The sequence below is a fragment of the Mustela nigripes genome, chromosome 2 (assembly GCF_022355385.1).
Source record: "Mustela nigripes isolate SB6536 chromosome 2, MUSNIG.SB6536, whole genome shotgun sequence".
Taxonomy (NCBI): Eukaryota; Metazoa; Chordata; class Mammalia; order Carnivora; family Mustelidae; genus Mustela; species Mustela nigripes.
Genome location: NC_081558.1, coordinates 149,462,809 through 149,489,865, shown reverse-complemented (window position 1 = coordinate 149,489,865; position 27,057 = coordinate 149,462,809). Strand labels below are relative to the sequence as shown.

General features: G+C 38.1%; 1 protein-coding gene across 1 annotated transcript in view; it reads right to left on the bottom strand.

Annotated features, from left to right (window-relative positions):
- SLC9A9 (solute carrier family 9 member A9) overlaps positions 1-26,659 on the bottom strand; it is a 538,704-nt gene extending 512,045 nt beyond the window's left edge. The window contains exons 1-2 of the mRNA XM_059391790.1: positions 26,339-26,659; positions 11,361-11,563 (exon numbers count right to left, since the gene is read on the bottom strand). Of these exons, the coding sequence (XP_059247773.1) occupies positions 11,361-11,563; positions 26,339-26,513 (378 nt within the window). The 5' untranslated portion in view covers positions 26,514-26,659. The remainder of the gene's footprint in view (positions 1-11,360; positions 11,564-26,338) is intronic.
- Between the last annotated feature and the right edge of the window lie 398 nt (positions 26,660-27,057).

The following is a 27,057-nucleotide window of genomic DNA, read 5'->3' as shown; positions in this document are numbered from 1 at the left end:
TGAGATATGTTGACTATATGTTAACTCATTCTTTGGGTACTGCACAAAATCTACATAAGGTTCCCAGTCTATGGGAAGTATAGAATACTAGAATATGCACCCCTTACCTACAATTAAAAAAAAACATTAAAAAAAATTTTTGGCTTAAGGGTCATTTTGAGAAACAGGAGAAACTCTGAAGACAGACTAGAAGATACCATTTTGTAAGGAAAATCTGCATTAAGGAAAACTCCATTTGTAAGTCTATCTCTGTCTTAGTACCAAGAATAAAATTATGACCCTAATTCATAAGAAACTTATCAATGGGGAAGGTATAGACTTAAATCTGCATAACAACCTTATTCTTGTTTATAGTAGTTTTCCTGGTCACCTTCCTAAAACTGGCCTTTCCCACACCCTTCTTTCTTTGTTTTAGCTGAAAATAGTATATAATCCTGAATTCTAAGCCATCTTTTGACTAGGGTCCCTAGTCAAGAATACAGACAGGTAGAAAAAAAGATTTTTTTTCCTCTCCTGCAGGTGTCAGCGTTGTTGCTCCTGCTGCTAGGAGTGCTAACAACCCCTTCAGGGATTGTCAGCACTGCAAAAAGCCACCACAATCAAGATCAGCCCCTTTTCAGAGTGGCCCACATCCAAAGTCAGAATGATTTAGTATTTTAGAGGCCAGGCCATCTCAGGCCAACTGGGCATAAGGCTGAAGAGCCGTTAAAACTCCAGAACTTCCCAATGGGTTAGCCAAAATTGTTGGGCTTGCATCATGGCTTAACTTCTCCCTTGGCCCACTCAGCCTTCTTTCCTCTTCCATTCATAAGGTGTTGATCTCAAGTACACTTAACCGTTCCATTCACTGAACTCCACCTAAGAGTCTACTTCTTTGGGCACCCAGTATACAACAGTCAGAAATAAAAGTGAAAAGCACCTAAACTTGCAGGACATTTTTGCTCCACACACCCAAACCTGAGGAAGAACGCTGTAAATCAGACAGTGTTCAGCTAGTCTGACAATCAGAAATGGCTGAAAGGAGCATCTGAGAGACCCCTAACTCATCAAATAGCAACAGGAGAGAATCCATTTAAATGCACAGCTTCCTTAGGGTTCACACCCTTCTTGATGTTTTGCACCCATCCTGTGTTGATGGATGTGGATCGTGGCTTCAGACTGTATAAGTTACTAATGAGCAGCTTCTTACTGACCTTAGGGAAAAGGCAGGAAATACAGTGGGAGGGAACCTTATATAACTACTCAGTGGAGGCCAGCAATGATAAGTATGCAACCTTGCCACAGTATAATGTTTTAAAAAGAACAAAGCAAAGGGACAAAGAATTGAAAGATCCATTTTATCTACTCAGACTAAAAGATTGATGGGAAATCTCTCTTTCTCCCTCCCTCCTATTTGTTTTTCCTGAGTCCAGCCTCCTTTTCTCTCTCTCCCTCCATCCCAGGTGGATTATTTGGTGGTGAGACATAGAGCAATTTAACCTTCTGAGTAGCAAACAACCAATCACAGAGCCCTGGTTCTTCACTCTGAGAGGAAATCTGTGACAGATATCTGGGTGTAAGATGGCCAGCCAGTAAGACAGTTCAGAGTAGCAGTGAGAAGTAGCAACTGACAAGAGAGGAATGACACTTCATTATACTATCCATTTACTTACCAAGATCCACAAAGGATTTACCATGTGCCAGGCATCCTGAGTTGAGCTGGAGATAAAATATAACCATAGAAGACCTTGTCCCTGCCCTCCTGGAGTTTATAGTCTAGTGAGGAGATAGATATCAATGCAAACATTACAGATATTAATGAGAGAACAATAGGTGGAACTATGAAACAAAAGAACTGGATACTGGTGTATAATCACTTGGGGTTAGTACTAGTATTTCCACAAAGCTAATCAATCCTTAAGAACACCCTCATCCCAGGCCAAGAGTCCATGTATATACTGGCACTCCTGAGATCAGAATACGGTATTTAAGATTACAGAAAACAGCAGAATTTTTAAAGAAAGTTGTCTAATCTAAAACAGTTAAAATAAAAATAAGATTTTAACAAAATATGACCTGCTCTATTGGTCTCTAAGTTGAGGTGTGCATATGCTAGGGAGTGAACAAGATGATCCACTTGGATGTGCAAAAAATTTTTCCTATTTCATTTTTATCTCACCCTTATTAAAATTCTCATTTGATATTGCTTTATAATATATATAACATATTAGTATAATAGTAATGTTCATAATATAATTGTACTTGCATTTCATTTGTAAGTATGTAGGCGTATATTAGATACAGACACTCAAGAGTGTTTCATTGATGGGGTACATAATCAAAAGTTTGGAAATCAATGTTTTAAAGTGCTTAGCAGTTTGCTGGTACATAATAATAATAACTATTTACCAAGAAGTTACTGCATGCTTGACATATTAGCCCTTTATATGAATAATTTCATTTAGCCCTATAATAGTCTTTTTATTTATGTTTATTTTACTTTTATTTATTTGAGAGAGAGAGAGGAAGAAAGAGGAAGAGCATGAGTCGGGGGAGGGGCAGAGGGAGAAGGAGAAGGAGGCTGCCTGCTAAGCAGGGAGTCCCACTCAGGACTTGATCCCAGGACTGGAGTTCATGACCTGAGCCAAAGGCAGTTGCTTAACCAACAGACCCACCTAGGTACCCCCATTATAATCTTTGATGTTACGAGTATTGTCTCACTTGACAAACTAAGGCATGGAGGGTTAGTTCACATGTTGAAGATCACCCAGCAGATTAAAGGTACACATGGGGTTTGAACCTAAATATTCCAACTGTGGAGTGGTGCTCTAAGCATGATTTCATGCTGCCTATATACACCAGATTGCTACCACATATATGTTCAAAAGAATAAAATTTTGGGATTTGGGGGGGAAGGTTACTTAGGAGGAATATTTTGGGGATAACACATAATAAATACATGGCTTATGAATAAGTACAAAAAACAGTATCAAATAACAAGGTATGAGTCATACTTATTAAAGATCAGCCTCTTGTGGAACATACTTCATCATGATCTTGAACTGAGTAGGATAGGGAAGTAAATAGAACAACTTCAAAGCCCCCAGATACCCACTACCCCCGAGGACAGCTGTGCAAACCTGTCCTTTGATGCCTAAATGGGTGGCAGCTACCCTGCATCACAAAGCACTGGTCTATTGTGTGTTCTGCAATGCTGGCTTGCATAGTTCCTAAGCGATTTGTCTGTATTACCACTGTCAGTCATTTCTGGGACTAGGCAAGTGGATGATCAGATGGATGAAACCCCAGGTTTCTATTCATGACTAAGGCTGCAAAGGCCCAACAACTACCATCATGTTCTTGGTGACCTAATATGGTCTAAGGCCAGGCAATAGTCAGAAGGCAGGGATGACTGGGAGATAAGTGGGAATCCCAACTGTTTCTTCCCACTATGGTCTGGGATATTTTCTAGACCTTGAAGCCAGAAATTTGACAGCTATTTCCTTCCAGCCAGTTTCCTCTTACCAAATTTTGTCATGTTGGAAAGAGCACTAACCCCAGTATTAAACATATGCAGACACTTCCACATGACTCCTTTCTTTTCCCAACCAAGAGTGAGTGTAAGATTTTGTGCTCGAATCATATGGCATTCCAAGAGTTCTTTGTCACCAAGAGCCTTTACATTATTTTGAGTAGCTAGGGTTTTTGTTAAGAGGTAAAATTGGACAGCTAGTTGGAACACAATCCCTGCCCTCAAATAAATGTTCCATGGTTAGTTTCTTTAGATCTTAAGTCCTGAGTGATGATTTGCAAAGAAGAAAAAAGTCCTCTAATCTAGAGATCAGAAGAGTTTCCTATTGGCATGCCCATAGCCCTATATCCTACGTTCAGCTACATTCTAGGCGACGAGAGCTTAACCCAAACTCTCCCAAACATATCTGGAAAGGGAATGCTATCTACTGTAATTCTTAATTCTGTAGTTTGGGGTGCTCGCAGTTACAAAGTATAGTAGAACAACTCCTTAGTGCTGGGCTGTGCATTCGGAAGGCAAACCTACAAAATAGGCTAATGTCATGTAAAGCCTACCAGGCTTCCTGTTAATTCTGCATTTTGTGTATTTTCACTCCCCATTCCAAGTCAATGTCTCTTCATCTCCTCCACCCTTATTTACTACAACAAATAGAATTTTCCAGGGTTTTTGGTATAGACAAAATGACCTTAAATATAAATGAAAAATATAGCAAAGATCTGACAAGGGGGAAAAAATGACTTAGAGTAAGCAATGACATTTAGTGTTATTTTATTTTGCTCCCTGCTTTGAAATTCCTTTCCACATCTGCATGGCTTACTTCCAGCATCATTCAGTTCTCAACTCCAACTTCACTTTCTCAGTGAGGCTTTTCCTGTAGAACATACCCAAATATACTTTGCTTCTCATCCTCTCATTTTGCTAACTTTTCTTCACAGCACATGTCTCTACCTGACATTATAAATGATTGTGCTAAACTGTCCCTTGTCTGTCTCTACCCTAGAATCCAAGCTGCATGAGAATAAGGACTTTGTTTTGTTCACTACTGTCCTTGCAGCACCTAAAACAAGAGCCTGGCATATAATGAATGTCCAATAAATAAATATTTGTTGAATGACTAAATTAATGAAGAAAATAAATTCAATGACTAAATTACAACCATATGGAACTAAGCAGGGATATGTAAATCAAACCTACAGTGAGGTATCACTTCCCACCTGTCAGAATGACTATTCTCAAAAAAACCCAAGATAGTAAGTGTTGACAAGGATGTGAAGAAAAAGGAATCCTCGTGCACTGTTGGTAGGAATGTAAACTTGTGCAGCCACTGTGAACAATAGTGTAGGGGTTCCTCAAAAAATTAAAATTAGAATTACCATATGATCCAATATTCCTACTTCTGGGTATATAGCCAAAGGAACCGAAATTAACATCTCCACAAGATATCTGCCCTTTCACATTCATTGCAGCATTATTTACAATATTACTATTTACAATTATTTATGTTACTTTTCAAAGCCAAGATATGAAAACAAACTAAGTGTCCATCAATGAATGCATGGGTAAAGAAATGTGGTGTGTACACACACACACACACACACATACACACTTAATATTCAGCCATAAAAAAAGAAGGAGATCCTGCCATTTGTGACAACATGGATTGGCTTTGAGGACACTATGCTAAGTGAAAAAGGTAAAAAAAGACAAATACTATAAGATATCACTTACGCCAAATCTAAAAAAGTGAACTCAGAAACAGAGAACAGATTGGTGGTTGCCAGAGGTGAGAGGTGAAGGTTGGGGGAAATGGATGAAGGTGGTCACAAGGCACAAACTGGCGGCTGTAAGATAAGTCAGTCCTGGGGATGTAACGTACAGCATGGTGACTATAATTAATAATATCGTATTATATATGTGAAAGTTGCTAAAAGTAGATCTTAAAAGTTTTTATCACAAGAAAAAAATATAAGTATGTGAGATAATGGATGGTAACTAAATTTATTGTGGTAATCATTTCATAATACCTACATATATCAAATCACTATGTTGTATACCTTAAACATATACAATCTCATATGTTGATTATATCTCAATAAAATGAGAAAAAATAAAAATTAAATAAATAAGAATACTTTCACGGGGGGGGGGGGGGGGGCAAAAAAAGCCCAAATGCAATACTTGGAGTCTTGAGACATTTTTGAAATCATTTTTCAGGCCAACTTTTTGAAAAAAAAAATTGGATAAATATGGAAATAAAACACCTGAGATGGAAAAAAATTGATGTTTCTTTAGTAACAATGGTAAGGTTTAGGATGAAGGTAGCTAAGTCTATTCAAAGAGCCTATCCCATTCACTGCCAAGTTTTAGATCCCCCAGGTTCATGTTGTATGATCGAAGACTTGTCACAAAAGAGAAACATAGTTCATGAATCTCTTTTCTCTATAGAATGGAAGAATAATTGGTAATATTATGCAAATGTTTCTCCAAACCCCAAGGGCTGATCTTGTGATGCTTGCTTCTCTGAGTGTGCTCAGAACAATTTTAGAGGAGGTTTCTTTCCTGTCTTTTCTTATTCTTCCTAAAAGTGTCCTACCATTAACTGGACATATTTATCTCATGGTCCAGTGACTTCGGTCAAGCTGTTCCTGTTACCAGAAGAGCTTTGTCCTCTAGCCTCTGAAACCAGAATAATGAAGCAAAAGGGAAAGACTGGAAAAAACAAAAATAGTTCACAAAAAATATATGAGAATTAAGACTCTAAATCACAAAAGTCTAAATACATTAGAAAAAGTTGGACAGTGAGAATAAATTAAGATGCCGAGGTTTTAGGCCTGCAAATACAAAATTATTTATTAAAGCCACATGATTAGCTGTTGCTTTCAAGGTGTCCTTAAAATATCTCTAAAATATAAAGTATTACCAACGCAATTGATAGTAGCCTCAATGTGACCTATTTGCAGCCTAGCAATTCTCTTTATTTTAACAACAAACAAGACTGATTATTCAGCAGAGTAACTTAGGCCAAAATAACTTCCCTGACCAAATGATAGCGTCACTTCTCATGCAGGAAGTGAAGACTTGGCAAAATTTTCACTGGGCAGTTTCCTTTGACTTTTCACATTACAGTCAACTGATTTATGAATCATAGGAAGTATAAATTTAACTGTGCTGACAACTCTTTGGAAGTAGACTAGATCTGCAAGACCTTTCCAGCCAAATGGCCTACTGAATCCTCCAACTGAATATTGTAAAAACATAATGTGTTAAATCATTAATAGATAAATTAGTAATGAGACTAGATTGATTTATTCATTCATCAATTTTAAACTAATTATGAGCTCCTTCCCCTAACTTCTAACTTCTCCATTTTTGTCCTACCACCTCTATGAACCAACAAGACCTGGGAGCAGAGTAAGCCATTCTCCCTTCTCAAGCTCACTAGATCCAAATTGTACAACATCTTCCTTCCTTGTTTCTCTTCCATGTGCCCCTTGGTTACCATCCAAGCTTAGGCCTCAATTGTCTGCTTGCTTTCACTCCCTACCCTCTACACAGGAGGCTGTGTAGCAACTATCCCTTTGTTTTGGTCAACACTGTCAAATAGAGAGTGCATTATTCAACCTGGCATTTAATCGTTTCTGTAATCAAGCTCTCCCCTTATTTCTAGCCCTCTGTTTCACTGGTCTTCCATACTTCAACTAACTGGAATTGTTTTTCTTTCTTGGAATAATCTCTACGCCTTTTTTCCACTTCCATATCATGTTTTTGCCTTTGTTTGTAATGACTCTCTCACCTCCACACATTATATGCACTATCACCACTGCCAGAGTCAACCAACTCTCTTTCTTTGAAATCTTTCCTATCACCCTAGTAATAAATAATATTGACCTTCCTGAGTGCCCGAGGACTTGACCCCCTCCCTTAATAACAGCTTTGTGGTATATTTACTCTTTTATTTATTTGTTGTGTTTTCCCCTGATTCATTATTAAAATCCTTGAAACAATTACTTCAGAAATGAAGCTGATAGAACTCACTCAATTCATTTGTGTTGAAAGAATGAATGAATGAGTGATGAAGAAAGTTCTTATATCACCTGCTTTTCAAAAGCAAGTTTTAAACTTCCTATTAATATAAAATTCAGAAATACTTAGCAGATATTTTGGTGTTCCTAGATATTACATAACAAATTAATGTAAAGCCATCATGAAACAGAATATAGGCCCCATTCAGCTAAAACTAGTTACACATGTCTTGGGTACACAGAACAACTGATGATATTGGAAGCATTAACTAGATAAATACAAGGCAATATAATCTAGTTTTATTTTCCCAGAAGATTGTTTTGAGACCATCAGTTGTTCATAATGTATAGGAAAATATTGTTTTCATAAATTTTTAAGTGAAAATATTTTATTCTTTTCTATACTTCCCTATGTATTGAGCATGACTGAAACAAGCTTGGCATATGGTATTTTATAGTCCTCACAATCTATGTGACATAATTTAGAACTTAATTATATATAGGTATAAATTATATATTGATTTTTTTCTCCCAAACAAATATTAAATTAATGGGGAAAAACCTCCACACATTTCCTTAATTCCTGGCAGTTATTAAGCACTTAAACATTATCTTGTAGCAGCAGTGATACCATTAGTGTTAAGAGGTAGTGCAGTGGTGATGGCACCAGTGGTTGTGGTAGTGGCAGTGGTAGTAATAGAAGAAACAGTAATAGCAGCGCAATGTAAAGGGTTTTGTGGGAGATTCATTAGATACATCACCTCATTTAAATATTAAAACAACTCCACAAAATAGTTCTAATCCTTCCACTTTATAAATAAGAAAGCTGGAGTTCAAGGAACTTACTAAGGATATTAAAAAGATCTAACTGGTCCTGAGTTTTTTTTTTCCTATTTCACAGTATTACCTCCTTATAAGCCATCCAATGAACAAATGCTTTTTTGGAATCCTTTTGCATCTGACATAGATTGGTTGAATAATTGATTGATATGAACAGCTGAGTGCAGTGCAGAGTTCCCAGTAAGAAAGCAAATCATGTTTTTTTTTTTTAATTTTCGCAGATTAACTAGGCACCCCCCTACCAACATCAACATATAAGAAACAAATTGTGAATTAAAATATACTCTAGCCCCTTATAACAAGACCCTTTCCACTTAAACTCATCTAATATGGTTAAGTGTACCAGTGGATGCCTCTTTCTCCACCAGCAAGGAGGGAAGGATTTACGCTGGGTACTGAGTTGCCTATTGCCAACCATGGATGCCTGGGGGGACAAGCGTTAATTATGACAAATGAGTCACATGATTTAGACATTAATCTAGAAAATACTTTAGCCAGTCAACATCAATTAAACTTTTTTATGTATTTAATTCATAATCTACTGAATGAAAAAACCAAGAAGACCCTAGCAACTTGGACATTTTCTCTTAACTCTTACCTTAGTTTTTCAAAAGCAAACCCTGGAGTTTGGCTACTGGTAATAAAATTTCTGATCAGTTACCAGCAATCCCGCTGAAAAAAATTGCTATAGAAACAAGGATAATTATCAGCATCTTAGGGGATCAACTGTTTTGTTTTGTTTTTCCAGAGATTTTATTTATTTGACAGAAAGAGACACAGCAAGAGAGGGAACACAACAGGGGGAGTAGGAGAGGGAGAAGCAGGCTTCCCATCGAGCAGAGAGCCAGATGATGGGCTCGATCCCAGGACCCTGGGATCATGACCTGAGCCAAAGGCAGCCACTTAACAACTGAGCCACCCAGGTGCCCCTGAAAAGTATGTTTTAATTAAAATCCTATGCTGCCAACAAAGTCATTTAAAAATTATTTATTTTAAGATAGATAATTTTCCATTATCCATATGAACAGAAAGAATCATGTGGAAGAAATCATCCAAAACAGCAGAACATCTAGAAGTTGCTATTTATTTCAGAAATACATTATTTAATTTGTTTTTTGCATGTTTCAATTCACTTTTCTAAGTCTCATTTAGGCTAATATTATAGTTTAACTTTCCTGAGTCCTCATCAAGTGCTAGAAGGAAGTTAATCTAGAAATGTGCTAGTGGATGATAACGTGAAAAGAAAACATTAAAAATTATCTACTTTGAATGAGGAAAAATGACAGACCAAGTATCTCCTCTTTTATCCCAAAACTCTCAAAATGGAAACAAATAACTATATATTAAAAGAAAACTAAATCTGTATGAGTGAAAGTGCTAAAACAAACTTCCCTATTTTCAAGGAAACTCTCAGGTCTGACTCAAAATAGTCCAGAATGAGTCACATAAGATCCTGGTTCTTAGCATGTACTTGCATTGTTAAACACAAATTCACTTATTCCTTGTTCCAAGGACTGATCCAGAACGCATAACATAATATAAGAGGTAATCTTAGGGCACCAGGGTGGCCCAGTCAGTTAAGCAATAGACTCGTGGTTTTGGCTCAAGTCCAGATCTGAGATCCAGCTCTCGCTTACCCCGAACAGCAGGCTTGTGCTCAGCATGGAGTCAGCCTAAGACTTTCTCTCTCAGGATGCCTGGGTGGCTCAATCAGTTAAGCATCTGCTTTGGGTTTAGGTCATGATCCCAGAAACCTGGGATTGACTCTTGCTCAGTAGGGAGCCTGCTTCTCCCTCTGCCTCCTGCTCCAGTTTGGGCTTCTCTCTCTCTTTCTCTCTGATAAATAAATAAATATCTTAAAAAATAAAAAAATAAAAAAGATTCTCTCCCCCTCTCCCTTTGCTCTGCTCCCTTCTCTCTCCCTAAAATCAATAAATAAATCTTAAAAAAAAAGGAAAAAGGTAATCTTGTCTGTTTTCTGACCCAGAGTCCTGAGAGCAGAAGGAAACCTTCCAATAACTGAAACAGCTCACAAATTTACAAAAGCAAAACCATTTTTCAAAGAGGGGTCATGGGGGCACCTGGGTGCCTCAGATGGCTAATAGTCTGCTTTGGGTCAGATCATGATCTCTAGGTCCCAGGAGTGAGCCCCTTGTCAGGCTCCCAACTCAGCAGGGGGTCTGCTTCTCCTTCTCCCTCTGCTTCTCCCCCTGTTTGTGCTCTCTCTCTCTGTTTCAAATGAATAAACAAAATATTTAAAAAAATAAAATAACAGATGTGTCACTTCACAATTTTTCTTTTTCCTACCTAAGATTTCCTAACTAAACTGGTGGGGTGACGATCTCTTGAAATTGACTGTGTGTCGTATATTTATAAACAGCCAAGTGGCCAGTGTTTTATGTTGGCAGCCAAAAGCCAGTCATCCTAAATCAAGGTTTATAGGTGCAGATTTTTTCACTCCCCTCTATATTCCTTTTGATTTAAAGGAGATTTGATGTGAGTAGCCAGCTGGCAATATATACAATGACATTTAGAACACATGTGTATGAACTTGAAACAAGTAGGGGCACTTGGGTGGCTCAGTTGGTTTAAGCGACCGACTCTTGATTTTGGCTCAGGTCATGATCTCAGGATCTGAGATTGAGCCCCAAGTCTGTCCTGGGTGTGGAGTCTACTTAAGATTCTCTCTCTCCCTTCCTTTGCCTCCCCACCCTTTCTCTCTCTCTTTAAAAAAACAAAACAACAACAACAACAACAACAAAACACAAAACAAACTTGAAACAAGTATCATGAAAGAGAAGAATTATTATCTTTTTATTGAATGTACTGTGATTTGCAAACAATTATATTAAGTATACCCCCTTAGTCAACTAAATTGGCCCAATAGTGTGGTGTTTAAAAAGGACACATACATGTGTGTTAATATGTTGCATATGATGATGGCTCAATTATTTAAATAAAAATATATGACCAGATGGAATCCTTACCTTTTCAAGTATAGCATTGCCTTGGTGAGGATTGATGTTATGCTGGCTTATTTCTCTCTTGTATTTGTATTCATAAACTTGGTCAGTGATATTAATCAGCAGAGTTGATGGACTGAAGGCCAGTTTTCCACAGTCATACACAGTTCCACTTTCAATATCTGTTGGTGCTGTAGCATATCGTAAGATTAATCCCATTATGAGGCCTAGAATAAAGAATAAACAATTACAATGGAGGAGCTGAATCTAAAATGTTCTATCAGATGCTTTTAAGTATATGATTTTGAACTTGTAGAAGTAGTAGGAGATAAGTTTTTGTCCTTACCTGCCTTAGAAAATTGTTCACTCTTCTAAAGATACCAGTTCAATAGATTACATTAAGATATTTGTGGTGTGGACAATATTGCTTAAATATCTAACACATATTCCCCTATTTTTCCTTTCCAATAGAGCCACAAATTTTCGAAAGAAAAGCTACCCACTTCTTCTACCCAACCAAATGCTTCAAGAAAACCTTTGCTTTTTAACAGATACTGTAATCTGATCAGCCAGAAGATCAAATTTCTCAGAGAGTTTTTGCTCCACAAATCAGCACATATCTAAAACAGTGCCATCAAACTTAAATGAGGCACTTATATACCACGGTTGGGAAAGAAGAAGTGTTATTCATTTTCTCCTTTGGGACATGACAGAGGTGATTTGTTCCCTACCACCCCCCCACACACACACCTTTTTTTTTTTTTTTTTTTTGGTCGCTGGCAGATATCCTATGACCTTGAGGGGACCCATCCCAGGGTATGGTCAACATATTGGACCAAGATACAGACAGAACATAAGTCCTGATGACTTCACTGAACCACTGGAGCAACCTATTCTGGAGGTACCCTACTTCTAGGCTTCTTGTTATGTGATACAATACATTCTTTAATTTTTTAAACAGCTTAAAAAAAAAGACTTTATTTGACAGAGAAAGAGAGACAGCGAGAGAGGGAACACAAGCAGGGGGAGTGAGATGGGGAGAAACAGGCTCCCCAATGAGCAGGGAGCCCAGTGTGGGGGACCCTGAGATCATGACCTGACCCAAAGGCAGATGCTTAACAACTGAGTCTCCCAGGCACCTCTTTTTCAAACAACATTGAATCAAGTTTCTGTCTACCTGTAGCAAATGCACTCTAAAGAGACAACATTCCTTTCAGTGAAGAGTTGAACCCAAGTAACAGTTCTTGACTTTTAAGTGTACATATGTACATGTTAGGATGCTCATGGTAATCTGGTGACTGTAAACTCCCCTAATACTTTGGATTTGTTACTAAATAGCAAAGAAACTTCAGAGGCCTATCCATTCCTCAATTTAAAATTTGGACTGATCTATGTGTTTTAGGATAAATCCACAATCTCCTCTTTAAAACACCAAATGTTTAAGGTTTTACCACTCTTGTGAATCCAGTCACCTAGCAGCCTTTCTTTATTTTATTAGTAATTATTTTTATTACTTTATTATTAGTATTTTCTAACTAACAAATAAATTAATAAAATAATAGAGTAATAAAATTATGAATTTTCACTAATTACTTAATAATTTGAGGGTGCATATTTCGCACAAGACATTTCTAGACTTAAAAATGCAGCACCAGTTCTATAGGAGGTCAAGTTTGTAAAATGCAAACCCTTAAGCAAACAATTATAATACAATGTGACATGTGCTATGACAGCTGGTAAGCCCTCTGTGTTATATGAGTATAAAGACAAAACACTCCAAAACCCTTTGAATGATGCAAAGCTTTAGATGAATCTTAAAAGGTCATATAAGATTTGTCGAAATAAGCTGAATCAGGGAAAAAGTTGGGGTCCAGGCTGAACATGTGGATGGCAGTACACAACAGCAAAGACAGCTAAAAGATCCCATTGAGTTCTGTTCACCAATGTGTAGCAGAGTTGTCAGGAAAGTGGACACTCAGGCAGAGATTGTGTTTGCTGACTGTTTTGGGTCTGGCTGGGTTCTCACCAATGGAATATAAGCAAATGTGATATGTGTCACTTCTGGAATATAGCTTTGAATAAGTAGGTGAGTTTTCCTCTTCTCCTGCCCAATCAGATAGATGGGAAGGAAACAAAGGCCCTATGAGTAGACAGAGTCACCAGACTGAAGGAGCCTTGGTCCCTGAGATACCAGGTGGGGGAAAGCCATCTGCCAACCCGGAATACCTCATTGGACTATTATGTGAGTGAAAAGTTAACTTCTGTTGTGCTGTCACTGAAATTGTAGTGTTAATGTGTTAAACAACACCAGGATAATAACCTACTGGAGATTATGTATAAATACAAAAGGACTGAAGAAACATGGTAGATTTATAGAGTCTATAGTGGTGTGAGGAGAGAATAAATGGAGGAAGAGAAAGATGAGAGAGAGAGAGAGACCACAGACCAGAGGCAGAGGCCCAGTCATAAAGAAGATCCTTGGTCATGCTAAAAAGTTTTTATTTTTAACTCAGTGGTAATGTATAACTACTGAAATATTTTAGGTAGGAGAATAAAACAATAAAATTTTTATGTAAGTGCTGTCACTTTGGCAATAATGTGGAGAACTAAAGAGAATGATGAGTGAGAATAAAAACGTATTTTATTTCAAGAATATTTTTACCTCCTTCTAGCTTCAGTATTTGGCCTAGTCCTCCATCATAGTGCGAAATACTGTGTCCTAACCTTTGTTGGCAAGAGAAAATAAGTGATGGACACATAACCCCCATGAGCGTCTGATCCACCATAGAACAGTGGGCAGACTTTCATGTGCCGTATCAAACGATTACAATAAAACCAGACAGGAAAGAGAGGGTGAAACACGTGTTCTACACTGCAAGTGGTTTAGGGTGCCTGTGAAGAACATCACTTTGCCAACACCCTTTGTCTAGGAAAGATTCATTTTCTAAGCTATTGGGCAGGTACCATGAGTGATTCTGTGACCTGTGCAGGGGGCCTGAATGCAGAGAACCTATATTAATACTGCGCAGAATTCCCAGAAGGTGAGCCACTTATTTTTGCAATGTGCTTTCAGTACAATAACAAGTAAATATGAAATGCCCGCTGTGTTTTTCGAACTCAATTATTTGTCATAATGAGTGCCTCGTCCCTGGGCCGCTGTGGTTAAAAATTCATAGAAGGCTTCAAAACCTAAATGGGCCTGCCTGCTCCTTAGTACCAGCTCTGGTCCCAGCTTTCAACAAGATACTGCTGGAGTAAATGGAGAAAGCTGCTTCTCACCACAGGTGACCAGATGGAAGAGCCATAATGATGAATCTCTCAGACACATCTCCCACTCTGAAGGACTGCAGCTCATCGATGGTCTCAGCTACTGTGTTCAGGAGTCCATGACCAAATTCACTGAGGCCAGGCAATGACTGACTTCAGTAGGGGCACCACGGCAGGGAGGTGGGGCTGTTCTGAAGGGTCACCATGACTTAAGGATCTCCATCAGCCTTGCTAAACCTTTCTTAGAACTGTGCCATCACCTAAACATTTTCTTACCTAGCCTTTCTGCACCTTCTTCCTCCCTTCGTAGGCACTGCAGCTGCACCAAGATATAACTGTCCCAGCATCCAAAAGCTCTCTCCCCATTTTCCCTCAAAAAAGTCCCCGCAAGAAATCTTTCACACAACTAATCTCTTCCCTGTGTTTGTTTCTCAGATGACCCAAATTAACACACGTGACAAAAGGCTCTAGTCAGATTTCTCCTCACCCCAAGTCTCAAGAGGAAGCAACATCTTGATATAAGGTGAAGGCCCTTCGGGAAACTGCAGCTGTGCAGTGCACACAGTTAACAGACACATTTGCCCATCTGCACACTCCCACTGCAATAGCTGCGGCTGAAAGATCCTTAATGTCTGAGGCCAGACACCCATCCATAGAGTCTATCAATGCTTCTGACAACCAAACGTCCACTCAGTGCTTTAGCCATATGTTGAAGTGAATATGGAGTGTCAAATTAATGCACTCCAGCACAATATGCTTGAAAACAGGTGACAGATAAAGTAGGACTGCTAGTAGGAAAAAAAAAAAATTCTATCGAAGAGGGTTGTTTGTATACCCCCACAAAGATATAGGATAAAGAAAGCACCAAGCACCTCTGTGCACAGAAGGAAAGAAGAGACTGGCTGCCACAGCTTATGGATACAAACCACTGCTCTCATCGGTATGCCATGAGCCCCAGCCTTATCGTCCCAGGAGGAAAAGAGGCAGCTTCTCCCAGCAAAGCAATACCATGCAGAGGCCTGGTTCTAGTTTATATTCTCACAAGCATGACACTTCCCTGGGCTCTGACCCCTAGCTAGCTGGTGGCATCACCTTCTCCAAGCACAAATTCTAGTCCAGATGTATGCCCTGCTTCTGCCTACATGTTTGGGCATTTGGGCAACGAGGAGGGCAGTAGCATAGATGTGCTCTCGAGTGAACCCTGACCTCTTCCTAACAGCCCACAAGCCCCAGGATGGAGCCTGGACAATATACCTCATTCCTAAACGACTCATAGTCCTACAAATTCCATCTCATGTTCTACCTATGGAGGCCCATGCTCTGATGCAGCCTGTGCTCAATGAATTCCCTCATCGTTGAGTTTTTATAGCACTCACAGTTTAAACCACACCCTTTCTGGCCCAATTTTATAAAGCCTTACATTGTTCAACACTGCTTTGTGGACGTTGGCTTTGTCTCACCCACTAGACAATGAAACTGTTTAGGGCAGAGACTCCATGTTATTCTTCAACTCTGTTTCCTTCCAAAAAGCTACACTTTAGGCAGAATTATAACCCAACTTTCTCTAAGTCCACAAACTCTCTTGGAGTCAAGAAGAAAAAGGTCTTCCAAGCTCATGTAGTTGGTCAGTGAACAACATTTGAAAATGTCACATGTAAGAAATATCACACCGAGTGCTGTGATGCTCCTGTCCTTGCATAGCTTGCAGTGTAACCGCCCATAGCAGATGCCCGGCAGGCAGCTGACATGATGATGTTTGTAGGAACAGAAAGGAGGGAAGAAGGAAGAAGGAGCCTCATGGGCACTCAGAATGAGAAACATTTAGGAATATGACCCTTGTCTTTCTGAACTGGCTTTCACTTCATGCTCCACATTGAAAATATAAGAAAACTCCCCTCCCTCCTTCCCTCATTTGGCTTTCATGCCACAGACACACGAGGCATTGTTCTAAGACATGGGAGAATTATAAAAATGAATAAAATATGGCCCCAATCCTAAAAGATTAAAATATTTTAAACTACCAGGCCTTTTCCTCTTCCCAATCTGTGATCCTGATTTCCAATAAGTATAAGGTATGAGTATTTCCTAAGTCTCTTCTATTAATCCTGTGTTTCACCACCAATCTGCCTGCATCTTACTGACAGTCATTCTACATGATGCTGAAGCATCTCCCTAAAGGGGCTTTTCTTAGAGAAATATGGATGGGCATTTACTTTTATATATAATGACTATATTTATATATAATGTAACAGATCACAGAATGGTTTTGAAAAAACAGTGTTAAAATCTCTCTGGCTATGTTCAGACCTATGACTGGGTTCATACACTATCACACGCACTGCCACATTGCATGTGGCTCCCTTTAGATTATTTTTCTGTAGGAGTGGTACTCCCCTTGAGTCATACGATGCAATAAGACCATCCCTACATATGTATCTAATCTGACTAGCCCATGGTTATATATTTCAATGCTACATGATATCAAAGAGAGTTTAGAAGCCTAAAACAAACATATGTATTTAATATGTAAAGACTGAAGAAGAAATGAGTTTCGTCGTTCTTTCATTCTGTATGCATGGAGTGGCCTCCAAGAATAATCTAGATAAACGAAGCATTGCCTCTTACTAAAACAAGAAGATAAATCCTTAAACTATATATTATATATCAACTTGATTAGTGTATGAGACACAGTTGATTGCCAATCCAGCATTCATCCCCCTGCTTTTCCCAACAAAGCCCTGATTTGTTCAGCTATCACCCCTCCTCACACAGCAGTGTACTGAGGGTAAGTTGACTTCTTCAGCTCTAACAGTGTTCCCATTCCCCTTGCTGGTCATTGGTACTAGAACAGCATGTGACTCTATTCCAGTTGATAAAAAGGGAAGGGAAGCTGGCTAGGGAGCTTCTTAGAAAAGCTTTGATATCCTAAGGGAGAGAGAGAGTAGTGATGAGTTCCTTCCTTCCTTCGGATATTATTGGGCCTGGATATTATTAGGATACCAGGAACTTCTGTACTCACCTAAGCTCTCACCTGATGTTAATCAGCATTTGGAATAGCAAAGAGAAGAAAAGGAAAGAAGCTGGGTCCTTGATGACAATAATGGGCTCCTAAATCAACAGCCCTGAAGACTATTCTTCTCTCTGGAGTTCTATTTGTGGAAGATAATAAATGTCTTTATCGCTTAAGTCTGTTTCCGCCAAGCGTTCTGTTATTAGCAACTGAAAGCAAACTATTTTTTTAAACAAGTAAATGTATAAAGTCCTAAGGAACCCTAAAGGAAAGACCCAACTAAAACTCCACCCCCCAATGTTAGGGAAGGTCTCATACAGGAGGTTCTTAAGGATGTATAGGAATTTTCCAGGTAGAATAGAGGGCAAGAACTTTCTAGGAAAAGTATTCAGAAATCAGTGAGCATGTTGCTAATCAGGCACACGAAGGAGTTTGGGAGGGTTAACTAGAGCAGCTGAGATCAAGGGCCCCAGCACAGCTGGAGAACAGAAAGGGAGTTCAAGAGGGAGAGACAGTTGGCAAAAAGGTCTCGAGAAAGAATGGTGGGAGGTTTCTTGTTAGGAAAAAGACTTGCTGTGTTTTTCAGCTAAGGAAACAGCATTAGGAGACAGTTATCTGAAGGGAGAAATGAGAGTTAAGATATGGTGAGGACATGGAGAGGAAGTTAACATCAGAATTTGTCTATATTTACATGAGGAAGAATTTAGCAAAGGAATTTGGGTACAGGAGTTTTAAGATGACAGTTATAAAATTAAGCCAAGGAAGACCATTGTTTACCATTACCAGGACTTGTTACAGTGGGGGACTCTTCAAAGTAGGGGATCTAATATAATATTTCAGTCATCCAGGTTCAAAAAATATGTACTGGGGATTCAAAAATGTGGAAATAAAGAAGGAAAGGGTGTGACAAATATTGTAAGGAAGCCAAATCAGTGGACACCAATTAACTGTCTGCAAGTTAGTATTCACAAATATTAGACTTTGTGTCATCTTCACAATTTTTCCCTTTCACTTGATAGTTATCTACCTCCTCCATCATATCAAAGTCTTCATCAGAATAGTGATTTAGAAAGATGATATGGGCTTGAATTTCAAACGCTAAATGCATTTCCTAACGTTTTTCTGTTGGCACTTCAGTCTTACCCTGAGATTAATCACAGACAGAACCGAAAGTAAAAATATACAATGCTCTCTGATTATTTAGGGATTTCATTCCTTCTCTGCCTTCCCACCAATCTTCTAAATTCAAAGGACTAAAGGAAAGTGTGGGTGTTGCTAAAAGGGACACAATTTATTGCTTTATGCTGGCTCATTAACAACTTGCTTTGGTGAAGAAAAAAATTCTCTAAGGGTTTCAGAATAGGTCTGGGCACCTTCCAGTAAAAGTATCCATGATGTTTCAAAGTAGAAAGGGGTTCATGAACCTATTCCACCTTTGGATGCCTCCCTCCAAGTTCTTTCTTCTCACAGGTTAGAGTCACATGGGAAATAATAGAAAGACCTGGTAGGGTGTCCACTGTTTATCTCCATCTTTGGAGGATACTAAACAACACACAAAGGCACTCACACATATACACAGCACACATTTCATACCACTCTGGGGTTCCTAACATGGGATTATAGATAACTTTCTAGAAACTATCTCGTTTACCAGCTTGTACATAGCTAACACCCTTCTTTACAATTGTTTTAGGAAGTTTACAGAAGAAATGTAGAGATAGAGATATCTAATTAGCCACATACTGACTAAAACAAAATGATTTCTTATCTTATAATGTTCATACAAAACAATCTATTTTTTCCTCAAGCCGGAGGGAGAAATATTATAAAAACAATAAATAGTAAAAGAGCAGGAGGGGTAGGGAACTCTCTAATAAGTGAAGATTTTCTCCCAACCCCCCATTCAGCTAAGGAGGACAATGGAGAAAGAGGAAAGACAGAAGGAAGTAAAGGAGACAAAACTAGGAACCACTATATTCAGCTTTATTTTCCTAGTGAAGTAGTTATTAAACTCTAATGCATTAGGACCCTCTGGAAGATTTGTTAAACACAGATTGCTGCATTCTGCCCCAAGTTTCCTACTCAGTAGGCCTGGGTTGCGGCCCACATATTTTCATTTCTAAAAAGTTCTCAGGTGATGCTGACACTGTGAGAAGCACCTTCGTATGAGACAACAAATAGTTCCTACCATTAGGACTGCCATTGCAGTCACAGAACCCTGTCAAAGTCCATGCCACCAGATTCATTCATACAGGTTTCAAACAGCATGGAGAGTCCAGAAGCATAATTAAAGATTCTACCTTCAGTCCCTTCCAAAAATTCAGTTCAATTAAACTAACATCTGATGAAAGCCTATTTTGCATGATTCATGAGAACAAGGCATTTACAGTAACTTCTCCACCCATTCTGACAGCCACAGACATTTAAAACCAGAGGGACTGTAGACTTGCAATACCGCTTTCCCTGATGCTGTGGCAGGTGTTTCCAGGCCAGCCTCATCCCTCTCCCTGGGACATTTTAACCTAGCTTCTTGGCATGGCTTCACATTCACAATATTGCTCCCACTCTATTTCCCACACTGGGCTTTTTGTTATGATAGAATAATACTTCTGAGGCCTTAAGGTAAAAACGACAACAACAAAAAACAAAATCAAAACTTTACTACTTGCCTCCTTTCCCCAATCTTTCCCCATCCCTGACTACACATTAGCATCAGACTTTGGTGAGAGGACAAACTTTGAGAGCCCTAGCTTTCAAAATGGTCTTGTCAATTATTCTGTGAACCCTTGGCTAAAGTTGTAAATTGTCCGAGCTTCTTTGTCCTTACATGCAAACTGAAGATCATTGTATTTTGCATGGATGTGGTAAGGATTAGAAATAATATTTATAATTAGATATCTCAGTCTCTATCTTTCTTCTGTAAACTTCCTAAGATACTATCACCTGGCACAGAGTAGACATTTATTAAATAATAACGACTCTCCCAGGGCTAGGTGTGTGAAAGGATATGGGTTTTATGGTCCTGGACTTAAATCTTGGCCCCATTACCAGCAAGTCATTTCATGTCTCTGAGGGTTAGTTTCCTCTTTTGTCATGTGAAAATGATAATATCTCCTCCACAACACACACATGCACACACAAACACCCAGGTTTGTGATACCCTGTAGTCACATGGAGCCAAACTACCAAGGTTTGAGTCCCAGTTGTGGCATTTTGTAGATCTGTGAACTTAGGGAGTTATACTTGATTTTTGGTGCCTCAGTTTCCCCATCTAAAGAAAGGTTGTTGTGAGGACTAAACGACTGAACATATAAGTAAAGCCATATGACAAAACAGTTCACATTGTAAACACTAATTGTGGTAATTATTTTTACTATTATATTTTGATATAAGTTTCACAAATGTTATTTCTTTATATCTCTACTTCCCTAGCCATATAATTTTAATCCAACTTAGACTACATATAATGTCTCCATAAACAGTTTGAATCATAGATTCATTTTCTTGATATGTTTACTTCTTACTTAGCCTTTAATATCCTGAGGGAGGATGTTCTGAGGTACCACAAGAGTTTGCACTCAAGGGCTTCCTCTGTAGCTCCTTAGAGATTCAGAAGCACAACAGAATGTATAGGAGGTCATTTTCTTAAAATCAACTTTTGAAAACCTACAGAGAGGAATGCACCTTGAACTTTTGTACTTGTTCAACATTTATTTGGCTAACACTTTATAGCACGGAAAACCTTGTCCTCTGAAGCTCCTTAAAATCAACCTTTTACATTAAAGGGAGAGTCAAGTTCAGTTCACTGGGCTCTTAATCCTAATTACCTGTCCTACAGATTTCTTCAAATTAAACCAGAAGCATTCTGATTTTCACATGACATGCATCCATGAACCCCTGAGTTTTCAACCTGTTCTCTCTGTTCTGATGATATAACTTGCTCTCCTTACTTTTCTGACAGGAATTCAATAAGATTTACTGAGCACTCATTACAAAATCAGAGCAGAACTGAAAGCAGTAAGAATGGTGAAAAAACACTAACTAAATTCCTGTCTGGGAGGGTTCTGGGAAGAAAGTTACTGATTTGGGTTGGAATGGCTTTATGGCTGAAGTTAGTCTTGGCCTAAATTTTGAAGGACCTTGAAGTTGGAAAGGTGTTTTCATTTCTTCCTCATTTGACAGATGAGACAAGTAAGGTCAGAGATTAAGTCACTTGCCCAAAGTAATGCATCTAGCTACTGGAAGAAAAAAAGAAAGAAAGAAAGAAAGTAAATCCTTGGGATTAAAAGTCCAAATTCCCCAAAAGAGCATCCAATGCTTTCTCTGTAAAGCAAACCACGTTTGAGTGAGTACAAAGCCTCAGAAGGGCCTTCCAGACAGGGGGAGGAGTGCAAAGTGGTAATAATCATCTTTTACAGGCCTGGCAGCCAAGAAGGCTGTGCTGGACCGGAGAGGAGCAACATGGATCAGGAGGGTGGAGACACATCATGTTGAACAGCACAATTTCACCCTGAGGAACCTCCTAGCAGTGATATGATGAATTTAATGCCCTCTGATTTTTCAAGAAACATTGCTTTTAAAATCTTAGTGATTCATCATGTAACTATATTATCTATAAATTTTTTTAAAAACATGCTTCAAGTAAATTATTTAACCCTATTATATTGTTAAGTGTACTGTTAGACCTAGTTTACCTAGTTCAACATGACATAGTTTAAAGAGTTCAAAACCTAAATTTTATGGCTTGGAATTTTCCTTCTGTCTACTAAACAGGGAGCAAATTTTCACATGAGTTCAGAGAGTGTCCCTCAGAGTGTAAGGCCGTAGAATCAAAGATAGAATTCTAAGAGGTTTAAATTGTTCTGTCCCTAAGCTTAGATTCCAAACCTCAAATATATAGCATTATGAATGTCCTCTAAAGTATGAGAGCCCCCAGTGAAGTGTAACGAAATTCTTAATGTCATCGGGGAAAAAGGAGCAATTTTCCTTTTATGAACAATGAACATGGGATACAGGGCCCTAAGTGAGTGGCACTAAGTGAGTGCACCAGCTGCTGTCAATCAATATTTTGACCATTAATAGTCATGTAAGCTATTAGTCCCATTTAAATGAATATCATCATTGCTTAGCTATTAAGCCAGTTATAGATTTCGATCCTGAATTTTGAAATAATGAGAGCCATAGAATGTCATAAGACAAAATTACCCATTACTGTTCCTCATGAAGTAAAGATATGGTTATCATGCTGCCACTGATTTTCAAAAGCATCTTAGGACCCTTCATATAAAAAAAAAGATATTTTTCAATAATAGATTATTTGTAGTTGGAGTACCAGATTTATCTCTAATGAACACAGAATCAGACCAAACACTACACATGATTTTTCTTGGCTTTATACAACCTTTCATATGACATCTTCAGGTTAACAACTTTGAAATTGTTTCTAACAAAAACTGTGAGAGCAGTTAAATGTTCTGTTTGATAACTTTTCCTCCTACTTTTCTTTAACTGCTCATTTCCTAAGCCCCTGCTCCTTAGAATTTTTAAATTGGATTCCTGATATACTAATAAATGTATTAACATCTATTGTGTCTTCTTTTTTTATTTATTTTTTTTAAGATTTTATTTATTAATTTGACACACAGAGATCACAAGTAGGCAGAGAAGCAGGCAGAAAGAGAGGGAGAAGCAGGCTCCCTGCTGAGCAGAAAGCCTGATGTGGGGCTCAATCCCAGGACCTGGGATCATGACCTGAGCTGAAGGCAGAGGCTTTAACCCACTGAGCCACCCAGGCTCCCCTCTATTGTGTCTTCTAAAGGATATTAAACATTTCAGCAGAATACCAGCAGAAAGGCAGGATGTCTTTAGTAGAGATGGAGGTTGAATTTCAATTTAGCAGCTAATTACATGACCTTCACCTCAATAAGTTTTCCTTTCCTTGTCTGAAATTAAGATGTGGAATTATCATCTCAAGACTTCCTCCCAATTCATGAATTTCAAATTCATTTTTAGGTGCTGGGCACTTTATTCACTTGGCATTTCGTTTCCCCTTCTCATTTAAACGTGTTTATTAGAATGTCCAATCTTGTTCCTTGTTGTAGTCTCAGACTATTTTATCACTGACAGAAAGTCAGTGATAACATTTCAGGTATAACATTTAGATCATGCCTGAAGAAGAAATCTTATATGTCATTAATGCCATCCATATGGACTATTTTCAGAGACTTTTGGTAAAAGATCTTTTATGATAAATAGGAACAAACCTTATTAGACATATGTATAGATGTATAAGAGCACATGGACCTTGCTATGTGTGGCTGTTCAGTTTGGGTGAAGTTACTTCACTGTTCTGAAATTTAGTTTCTTCCTCTGTAAAATGAGGAACTGGAGGAGATAACCTCTCAGAGTCCCTTAAATTTCAACAATTATAATTCTATACCAACAAAAAACTAAACAATACTAAAATAAAAAAGTATTTTCAGCTATTTATATAGTTTAAGATAACTCAAGGATACTCAGAATTCTCATAAAGGAATACTTATGCATATACATGCACATTTTCCTAATTTTTTAAAGTTTTATTTAGTTATTTTAGATAGCGAGAGAGCATGAATGGGGGTAGAGGCAAAGGGAGAATGATTGAGAGAGAGAAGCAGACTCTGGGCTCAATGTGGAGCCCAACATTCTGCGATCTCATGACCTTGGGATCATGACCTGAACCGAAATGAAGTGTCAGCCACTTAACCAACTCAACAATCCAAGCGTTCCTGTTTTCATAATCTTTATAATCATTTTACTTTGCATTGTGTCAGAATTTGCTTTTAATAACTTACAAATAAAAAGTTTATGAAGGAACAAAAATCAGACAACTTAATCCCACTCTTATTAACCATAAGCCTTAAGAATAGCAATTTAAAGAAATGCTATCTGAACTATTGTGCAATGTGCTAATATTTCATGACTTCAACCGCAACTTCAAAGCATTTCATGAAGTTTTGAGAATTAAAGATAATCTGAGATTTTTTTCAGGCTCAAAAGTAAAAGTTGCATTTATGTATTGTGAGTAAAAAGTATGGCTCAATTTTAGTAAGTCATCAAAATTTAATCAAAAGTTTTACAAAACAGTATCTCCATGATAGATAAGCTGATATTGGCAAAATGAGCCATAGTTTAATTAAATTCAGTGCTATGAAGAAATCTTTTCTTATTAGAAGGTTTATAATTTTAAAATCTGTGTTGTTTTGCAAAACCATATGCAGCCCTTTAATATAATGCCAAGAATTACATTGTTTCTGGCTTCTCAGATTACATCCCATATCCTCATTGATTATTTATTAGCCAAGTCCAGAGAAAGAAAGATCATGGTTCACTGTTGATGGAGAAGGGCAAATAACTGCTGCCTAGGGCTTTACATCTGACAGAATCTCTTCCTTTCTCTTTGACTTTCTCTTCAACCTGATTGTGTTTTCCCCTCAGAAGAGAGTTTTGTTTTGTGCTTTAAAACTCTCAACACAAAGGAATTTAACTTTGTGTTCTGAAGGGATCAGTATATCAGTCTCCTGAAAGAAATTATACTTCTTAGCCTACAACTTTTAGTTCCTAGCTTAAGTATCTCACAGTGGAATTCAGTTAAAGCATAGAATTTCTCGTGGTCTCAAATCATGATGGTACATTTTCATCATCAGGATATCACATAGCTAGCATATAAAATGTTCATTGATCCTGTTCTCCAAACCTCAGAGATACAAATGGCTTCAAGACTTCCAAAATGAGGGAAACAAAATATAAAAGTACATTTTTTGCAATGTACTATCCCAATGCCCCACCTGTTTTCATTGCATTCAAAATTTCTATCCATTACCAGGTTAAGATCAGAAAGGTAATGTGAAAGTGAGTAGGTTTTAAAGCTACCAGTGTCTTGCTTTACTTTCAAAGATGAGAGTACAGTGTGGATAATCTTTGTCACATTTTATTCAAGTTTCTGAAAGGCATGACATAGCAAATTACGTAGAAAGAGTAATATTTTGGAAGTTTAAAATGTTAAATGCTTTTCCACATCTTGCCCTCTCTCCCCCCCCAAAATGGTACATAACAAATAACATTAAAATGACAATTATAAATTAGAAAGTCTGAAATCAGCCTAAGAAATGAAAACTATTGCATAAAGAAACTCTCTTATAAGAAAATAAAACATTGCCCATATAATTAAAATGGATTTGGATATAATTATTCCAATAGGAGGACTGGAGTATGTTTCTGAACATTTCCTTCTTGAACTAGTTGAGAAAAGAGAATTTACTCCATACATTTTAAATGATGTTATTTCTAGAACTTTATAATGCTTCTCAGTTCCTCCTGTGAAAGATGGGCTGCTCTTTGTGACTGTGGAGCCATGACTTCCCAACATCAATCATTACAAAAACAAACAATTTGCTATGTTTGACTCGGTTTGACTCCCCACATGACAACAGACCCGCATCTGTCAATAGACATGATGTGTGCCGTGTGAGAACATGACTGTGACATTTACTCTTGTGACAGGGCAAATTTCAGCAGCTCATCTGGAAAGAGATGAGCATTCATTATGCTGCGGCACCTTTCATCAAGCTAATGACATTTCAATCAGCACATTTTCTCCAGTTTCAATACTTCGCCATCTGAGCACAAGACTCTAATTACGCCCAAGCAACAAGTTTCACATCAATCCTACAATTTCTGCACTCACCATATACCATAGCTCCTCCGGTTTCATGCAAGAAGCGAAATCGATGATTTTTAAATAACCAGATTGTCAAAATGGTAAGGATGAGCAAAAAATTAAAGACAAGCAGCTCCACTGCTCCCTGATGTTGAAACTGATACTCATCCTTCTCTGACATAAACCTTTGCTGTCTCTCCATTCTCCGGTCTTCTTGGGATTCCTTAGATTAAAAACCTGGATAATAAGGGCTATCAAGATTTGCCTAAGACAGTCGGCTGCCTGAAGATCTCAGAATAAACACTGCCACTTAAGTTGCTACTTCATGAGCGTTCTGCCTTGGCTTAGTATTCAGATGGCTTCTAGTTACAACTTCCTGTTTCTCTCTTAAAGCAGCCCTGTCTCTTTTCAAACTCCAGACTGTAGTTTCATCATGGACTCTCACTGTCTTTAAATGATTCATTCCACGAAATTATCTTTCATGCTGGATAGACCTGCAAGCAATCATTCTGAGATCTTGAATCATGATTCTTATTGTCTCAAACAAACTCCTGAAGCTGCATAACTAGTGAATTGTAGATTAAGAATAAAACAGATCACCTTTCATCAGTAACATTTCTAAGTTCGAAAAACTAACTCCTGAATCAGAACCTCACTCACATGCCAGATTTCTCCTCTTCAACCAAAGTCTACCAGTGTGAAAGGGATTGATTAATAGCTCTTATTTGACCTAAAATGATTTCACA